Source organism: Vanacampus margaritifer, chromosome 7 (genome assembly GCF_051991255.1).
Source record: "Vanacampus margaritifer isolate UIUO_Vmar chromosome 7, RoL_Vmar_1.0, whole genome shotgun sequence".
Taxonomy (NCBI): domain Eukaryota; kingdom Metazoa; phylum Chordata; class Actinopteri; order Syngnathiformes; family Syngnathidae; genus Vanacampus; species Vanacampus margaritifer.
Window position 1 is genome coordinate 18,083,407 of NC_135438.1, and position 7,845 is coordinate 18,091,251.

A 7,845-nucleotide genomic window follows, 5' to 3' on the forward strand; every position below is an offset into this window, starting at 1 on the left:
AACCACAAATGTGTAGCCACCCGCAGTCAGACAGACAGTTTGGGAAACACATAACCGGTGTCTCACCACAAACACACAAATACAAACACAGCATACCAAGCCATTCAACGATCCTGTTTACTCGTGACCATCACCGCTCTGCAGCAGTCGAGCCATCATTCCATAGATTCCTATGTAATAACACTCACTATTTTATAGGCTTTGTTAAAAGCCATTTCTGCTCTTTAGGTAGCACTCAACCAAGTATTGCGCCACCAAAAATACTCAACAATAAGGATCAGTGAATGATGGCTACATTAAATGTACTGCCGGAATTTAAAGCATATTTGCTACTTCTACATTAAAATATAAAGAAGCATTGTTTTTATGTGAAAACTGCTCACTACAAAGACTCAATCAACTTCAATCTTATTTGTGCAACAGCGCCATCTGCAGACCACTGGCAGTTACTCGGTTTGCCCCACAAAGCTCTGCAAGTCAACTTCAATTCCAATGCCATATTGTCAAGTTTTATCTTACATAACAATCGTTAACAAAGGATTCACTCTGCATTTGTTTGACCTAGGAGAGAAGACAGTGCCCTGCCAAGACGTAATCACAGTATTTACTGTATTTAGCTAAATGTGTGGTTTCCTCCCACAGACCGATGAATAAACTAGGCCAACAATGTGAACTCTGTTCCTATTTTTCTGCCTGCCTGTTCTGCCATTTTGGTTTTGTTGCCACAGTTCTTTGGTGAATGGTGGTGGGCGGAGCCTCCAGCATCACACCTGATTCCAATGATTATCAGCTGGGTATTTAGGTGCAGCAGCATCTTAAGAAAGTAAGTTGCCATATCATTATATTGCTTTTCTATGGAAGCGACCGCGTGGAACTGCCAATGTGGCGTAAACAGCTTTGACTGGGCTATGTTGTTCCAACGTGTTGATAAAGTTGTTTCAACGTATTGGTATTTTTCGAACATATGGGTAAAACGTAGACTAAATGCTAAAAACTTTTTTTTTATTCCCCCATAATGCCACTGGGTATTAACTTTTTTTATGTATAATTTGTATTATTTCTTATGTATAACTTTTATTAACTTTCAATTATTGCATTTCCCAAAAAGTATAACATGTAGGCCTATTAACTTTTTTTTTTTTTTTTTTAAATGTGTAACATGTATTAACTTTCAATTGCGGCATTTCCCAGTGGCATTAGGGGAAAATACCCCTTGGCATGATGGGAAAAATGCTATGTTTGTAGCATTTGATTTTGGCCTACATTTTACCAATACGTTTGAACAACTTCACCAATATATCTTGTATCAATTAAGTTTTCTTTTTTTCTTTTTTTTTTTAATGTATAAAGTGTATTAACTTTCAATTTTGGCATTACCCAGTAGCATTATGGGAAAAAAGGTGATGACTAAAATGTTTTTAGCATTTTGCCTACATTTTACAAATACGTTCAAACGACTCCATCAATACGTTCAAACGGCTTTACCAATACATTGGAACAACTTTATAGTAGTACGTTGGAATGAGCCTACAGCTGTTTACACCACATTGGCAATTCCATGCTTCTGTACTTTTCACCGCTTCTACACTTGTTCTTCATCTATATTTTATCTTGTATCAATACTTTTACCCTTTGTTTTTAAATCCTTGTGGTGGTGATGCAAAATGACTGCAACCCATATGAGTGCTTGATCTTTCTACAACTGATGATGGCTTTGCTTTATTATACACAAATGATTGATTGATTTGATAACAATTCAGTCCCCAAAAAATTAGGTCTTCAGTCCATGTGGTCTAGATTTTATCGCCTTTCTAAAATGTGCTCCAAATGTGCACTTTGGCTCTGGAGATAATCCTGGATTTTTCCCAATTTCCCTGGGTGAGTTTTTCTTTAATCTGAATCTTGTAAACATACAATTTAAAGTCCATGATCAAAATTCTCAGTGATTCCCGGGTAATGTCTACCTCCAGGCTGTGCCTCCAAATCAAATATGAATTCTACTGGGAGCCGGTCAGATTCCGTGTTTTGGTTGTTGTTTTCCTTCCACTGTGACTTTACTCTGTCCACCTCTTTTATTTTTTTGTTTGTACTTGATTATTTATTCATGTTGTAATTTTTCATTAAGTAATTCGTATTTGTTTGACACGTTTACCTGCAGACAAGAGTTGCTGACGGGGACTAAGCTGAAATGACAATATTACCAACTGTCATCAACTAAACTGAGCGTTTTTGAATTTAGTAAGACATTTTAGTGAGACGCTTGGGATTCTGCTTCAATTAGGATCTTTGTAATTCTTGGAGGCAGGAAGACAACTGTTGTGATCAAGTACTTTTATTCCTTTTTTTCCCTCCTGAATGCTACTTTTTTTTTATCGCCTTACGTACAGCCACTGGTACAAATGGTAGTTTATTCAGTTTTATTTCCCACAACTTTTTAACACCGCATTGGTTGATGTAGCCTGGAAACCAATGCAGTAATCTTGGCAGATCATTGGGTGGCAGTAAAGCACTGTTTGAGGTGGCAAAGAAGTATTGCGCAATTATGGTTACGTCATCAGTTAGCGACGGGTCGAGGAGCGGACATTTCAATGACAGTTTGCTTCTTTTTTCTTTGCTTTGTTTGATAACTTAGATGGTAGGACCATAAAACGGGGTCATGCAAAGAACCGCATACACTGTGTTAAATGACTGGAGAAACAGGGTAGTCCCACTGATTGCACGGCGGAGCTCAAAAAGCAGAGGTAAGTGCACGCTCAGAGCGAACAGCTAAAATGCTAAGCATGCTAAAAACAAACGTCTTGTATTGTAGCGTGGCTATCTATTTTTACGGTTGTTTCTTAAGTTTTCAACGTTATTAAAGTGTGTCTCGTAAAACGGAGAGAATAAACATTCATGGGTGGGGTTATGTACCTTGAGCTCCGAAGACAGATGCTTAATGTGAAACTATCTGTCTTCAACTCTTCATAAATCTGATTGCAGCGTCCCTGTGGAGTTCACGTAATTACAGTGTGGTCCCGCCCCCGCGTGACAGGACAGAGAAGCAGATGCTTGACCGCATCCTCCGTGTGGACCATGCAGGTGAATATGGTGCCAATCGTATCTACGCCGGCCAGATGGCAGTGTTGGGCAGGTCTAGTACTGGAACTCTCATCCAGGTAAGAGAAGAATATGTTCTTCGCCTCACGATGCAGTCATAATTCAGACTTGTGAAAAGAGATTGAATGACCTTGTGAGATAAGTGGTTCAGGTAATGGATGGATTTCAAAATTAATTTTAACCTGGCAATATTCAGAGGAAGCTTTTAAAGGACTTTCAACTGAAGGACTGATGTTTGTATTTGAGGCCCCAAGACTGCGCTTTGTCTGCCACTCAAACTCCAGGGTTCATTAAATCAGACACACCTACACTTATGGACAGCACTTCATCAGTAAATAAAATAATAATGTTCCTAGACTTTAAGTTGTTCATTCTGTCGTTACTTCGATTTTTGTGAGATGTTGTTTCTTCTATTACAGGAAATGTGGGATCAAGAAAAAAAACATCTTGAGAAATTTAATGAAATACTTGCTGAGAACAGAGTCCGGCCTACAGCACTGCTACCACTTTGGAACGTCGCTGGCTATTTCTTAGGTTGGTACCACACCACACCATCAGAACATTGAACTAAAGTGTGACGTTTGTAAATTGAAGTCTTCTGCATTGTACCTGTATTTCATTTCTAATTGAATGTATGTGAAGTTGTACAAGTCGTAGGTAACATCTTCATGTGCTTCATCACATGAATCTTGATATATTAAAGGTGTCCGATTATACGCATCTCAAAAAACATTTTTTATATATTGTTTATGTGATTATGCTTTTAGTAAAGTTGTAGTCTCTGTTTTAAAGGGGCATCTACTGCAATGTTGGGCAAGGAGGTGGCCATGGCCTGTACTGTGGCGGTGGAAGAGAGCATCTCTGAGCACTATAACAGCCAGATAAGAACTCTGATGGAGAAGGATCCTGACAGATATACTGAACTATTACAAGTGAGGGCTCTCTTTTGTTATGCTTGAATATTAAAGAAAACAAACACGCAAACAAACAAAAAAAACAATAGATTATTATATGCCGCTCTCTGCCACAGATATTCATTTGTGCATAGAACACATTCCACCGGTTTACATTTGCTTCGAAATACATTTGACATGTTTGAAGATAATTGCTGAAAACACGTGCAAAGAGTAGGAAGGAACTATGTAGTACACAATATGCTGTCGTGGTAAACTCTTTGTCACCATTTTAGTTTTATTGATTTTTGTTTTTGTTTTGTCACACTTAATATTTGAACTAATATTTGAACTTTGACCCACACAAATAATTCATTTAGTGCAACTTGAAATTTTTTAACTTTATGTAAACTCATTTCTTAAGGTGACACAAACCGATTACTTCAAGTGGTCCAAAATTTAAGTTGGCTTTATTACTTAAAATAAATCATTCTTTTATTTTAACCTGAATGTTTTTAATTAATTTAAAGTATATACTATACGGCCAGTCACCGTGCCACCAATTTAACACGTATAAAATGTAATTTAAATTAAAATTCACAAACACATTCATTCATAAACACATTGTTGTTTCAATTGTTGGCTCAATTATAATTTTGGGCCAAATGGCTAACATTGTACTTGAAAAAATTAAGACTGACAGTCCATTGTACAATCAACCATAACACTGCCTTTTTGTATTTGAAAGTAAGAAATAAAAAAGACAACCAAGAACACAAATTCATTAAACAATAAATTAGAATGTGTTTGGTGTCAAAATGTATTTAAAGTATTTGTATTTAATTCAATTTTATATACTGCATGTATGGATGTGGATGACTGCTTAACGCATCTCCCTCACAGTTCAGAGGTTGTGGTTTTAAATCAGTGTGTGGAGTTTGCATGTGCTTGCTAATAACTTTCTGGTTAAAACTGAAATGACTGCTTGCTTGCATTAAGTACTAAAAACAACTTAATTCTTTTTATTTTCGGAAATAATTGAGAAATTTAAAAAAATATATGCATTCACACAATTTAAAACATTTCAGGTAACACTAAATGTATTATTTTACATGGGACAAAGCTCAAATCCTACATGTGAAAAAAAAAAAAAATCCCACTTCAATTTTTTATTTTTCTTTAACACTCATAAATATTGTCGCAAACTGTGTACCAGTATATGAAAACAAACAAACAAAATCAACAACAAAGGGAGTCGTATTTCCGCATTACTTCAAAATATTTTTAAGTTCATCCAATATTTTTTCCCCAATTTGTATTTATGTGTAGGCATAAGAAATATGTTATGCAAAGTAGCATCCAGTTTTCCAGGTTATAGTTAGTGCTATTTTGTTGACAGCTAAGTACGGCTTTGAGAAGGATATTTCACAATTCTGAAGCCTATTTTTATGTACTCGTTTAAACTTGCTAGTGTTGTTAACAACACTCTTTTCTCTGGTGTTTAGATTTATTTTCATTTTATTGGAACCTTTTTTTTTATTTTTATCATTCTACTGTAGACACACATTTCATTTTTAGCCCAATTGAACAGCAGGTGGCAGTACTATCTACTACTTAGCCAGCCAAGCAAGTTTGTGGATTGAGAGATTGTGGTAGACAAACAGATAAATAACGGATACAAAACATGTTACAGCATTTTAAAGACATTTTTAGTGACAACAGCCAGTCTTCAAAGAATAACTGAAATTATGTCTTAACTCATTTATAGGGCTATGGGGAAAAAAGTGAGTTAATTTGACCACAAAAAGGTCTCAAAACTATAATTAATTCATTTAAAACCATATTTGCAGCTCGACTGTTTGTGTGTCACCGTCCAGCCTGCATTATATCAGGATATAAACACGGGCGGAATTTGGTCATATTGCTTGTGTTTCCTTAAAAAGTATGGGACATGTTTCAAGCTATTGTTGCAAATGGTAAAAAGCCTCACAGCAGTTTTCACTCTCTTGGCATTGTATTCGCGGTGAAACTGAAATGAATCCACTCTGGAAATTTTTATGAAATTCATTAAGCTTAATGGGGTTTATACAGCGGTCTTGCATACATAAAAAAAAAAAAAAAAGAAGACTAATTTGGCTTTGGTTCTGTGTGCGTGTTGTGTCTATTTAGGTTATAAAAGAGTTCCGAGATGATGAGATGGAGCATCACGATTTAGGATTGGAACATGATGCTGAATCAGTAAGTATGGGGTTCTGTTGGAACAATATGTCGCTCAATATCTAGAGTGGATATAACAAATCTACACAGCCCTGTTCAAAGTCCAAGTTTTTGTGATATAAAGAAAAGAGACCGCGTGTCCTAATTTTTCCTATCATTAATGTGGACCTATATATGTACAGGTTGAACCCAATTAACCAATCACATTCAAACTCATGTTAAATAGGAGTAAGCACACACATGCCACAATTAAACATACTTATGATTAATCCCATTCATAATTCATAGTAGGCTTTTCCTGGCATTTTTGTAGTCACATCTTGTAGCACATGAGCCACAGAGAGCTTCCACATCATCAGAGGGATCTTATTCTTTAAAGGTATTGGTGAGGGGAACGGTACAAAATTATTTTCAAGACATATAATAATAGAACACAGTGAACCCGTTTATTTTCAATGGAAGTTAATATGGCACAACAGGGACATTTTTAAGACCTGCATTTCAGGGCGGCTTCCAAGAGGCTGAAGGCAACATTGAAGGAGCTGCCGTACTTTCTGGAAAGTATTGGCTGTTTGTTTTCACATGAGTTGTATAGGCTATGGTACTGTAGGTCACATTTAAAGTTCAAAAAAAGTTTTGAAATAATTTAATTTCAACAGGGCTGTGTAACTTTTTATATCCTTTATTTGATGCAGTGAATACAGTGCAATGAACCCCTGGGACGGCCCGCGAATAGAGAAAATCAATGTAAATTTATTAAAATTATAAAATTTATTTATAAATACCCCCTTACTTTATTTATTTATTGTTATTTATAGGGGGAGGAGGGTCTGCGAAAAGGTGGAAACTTGTGTGTCTAACAGTGGGATCTAACTGTATTTTTTTGGGGCTTTCTGAATTTGGTGCTGATTTTGTCATTTTGATTTAGGTACCTGGATACTGGCTACTTAAAAATGTCATCCAGCTGGGGTGCAAAGCTGCAATTTGTGCTTCTGAACGTGTGTGATTTTGTATAAAATAATAATAATAAAGTGCTTGTTTTAATACTTTGGCTGATTTTTTGTGGTTATTATACACAGTTGCAAGACAAATTAAGTGAACTCTTGGGATTTCTGGCTTTCGGCAATTCCTGATTACTGAATTGGTCATAAAATGCGATCAGATCTTCACATAATTCACCAAAATAAACACGTTTTTCTTAACCTAATACTACACAAACAATTTCCTTGTTTTTACTAAACACAACACATGGATGTCACTGCAGAATGTTCAGGGGGAATTTCAGACCATTTCAGTTTAGCAATATTCTCGGGATAACTGATGTGAATTACTCTCAAAATCAATCCCAAGCAGCCCAATCGAGTTAAGGTCAAGACTCCAACTGGACCACTCCGGAAGGTGTATTTTCTTGTTTTGCTCTGTTACTTGGGTCCTTTGTGTTGTTGTGCTGTTGCATCACCCATCTTCTGTTACGCTTCAATTGGCAGACAGATGTCTTGAGTTCTCCCGCACAATGTCTTGCTTTGGGAATTTGTTTTTCCATTGAAAATAGTAATCCATCCAGTCCCAGCAAAACAATCCCAAACCATGATGTGCCCTCCATCATGCTTCTCAGTTAGTATGTGCTTTTGATCGACCC

At 36.4% G+C, this 7,845-nt stretch overlaps 1 protein-coding gene across 4 annotated transcripts; it reads left to right on the forward strand.

Moving 5' to 3' along the window:
* Positions 1 to 749: 749 nt before the first annotated feature.
* On the forward strand, positions 750 to 7,255 carry coq7 (coenzyme Q7 homolog, ubiquinone (yeast)). 4 transcript variants are annotated; one of them, XM_077570845.1, is made up of 6 exons: positions 750 to 823; positions 3,032 to 3,155; positions 3,516 to 3,630; positions 3,889 to 4,028; positions 6,159 to 6,227; positions 7,135 to 7,255. In XM_077570845.1, exons 1-6 carry the CDS (start codon positions 780 to 782, stop codon positions 7,210 to 7,212), a joined length of 570 nt encoding a protein of 189 aa, XP_077426971.1. In that variant the 5' UTR covers positions 750 to 779; the 3' UTR covers positions 7,213 to 7,255. The 4 variants fall into 4 exon arrangements, with proteins under 4 accessions (XP_077426971.1, XP_077426972.1, XP_077426970.1 ...); XM_077570846.1 differs by lacking the exon at positions 750 to 823 and adding an exon at positions 854 to 1,878 and having other exon boundaries at positions 2,980 to 3,155; XM_077570844.1 differs by lacking the exon at positions 750 to 823 and adding an exon at positions 2,524 to 2,741 and having other exon boundaries at positions 2,980 to 3,155.
* The last annotated feature ends 590 nt before the right edge of the window (positions 7,256 to 7,845 follow it).

Excerpts from the sequence above, each read along its gene's own strand:
- coq7 (XM_077570844.1), top strand. The coding sequence starts at position 2,657 with ATGCAAAGAACCGCATACACTGTGTTAAATGACTGGAGAAACAGGGTA. Across the intron at positions 3,631-3,888 it reads CGTCGCTGGCTATTTCTTAG|GGGCATCTACTGCAATGTTG; the intron begins GTTGGTACCACA and ends TCTGTTTTAAAG. Across the intron at positions 4,029-6,158 it reads GATATACTGAACTATTACAA|GTTATAAAAGAGTTCCGAGA; the intron begins GTGAGGGCTCTC and ends GTGTCTATTTAG.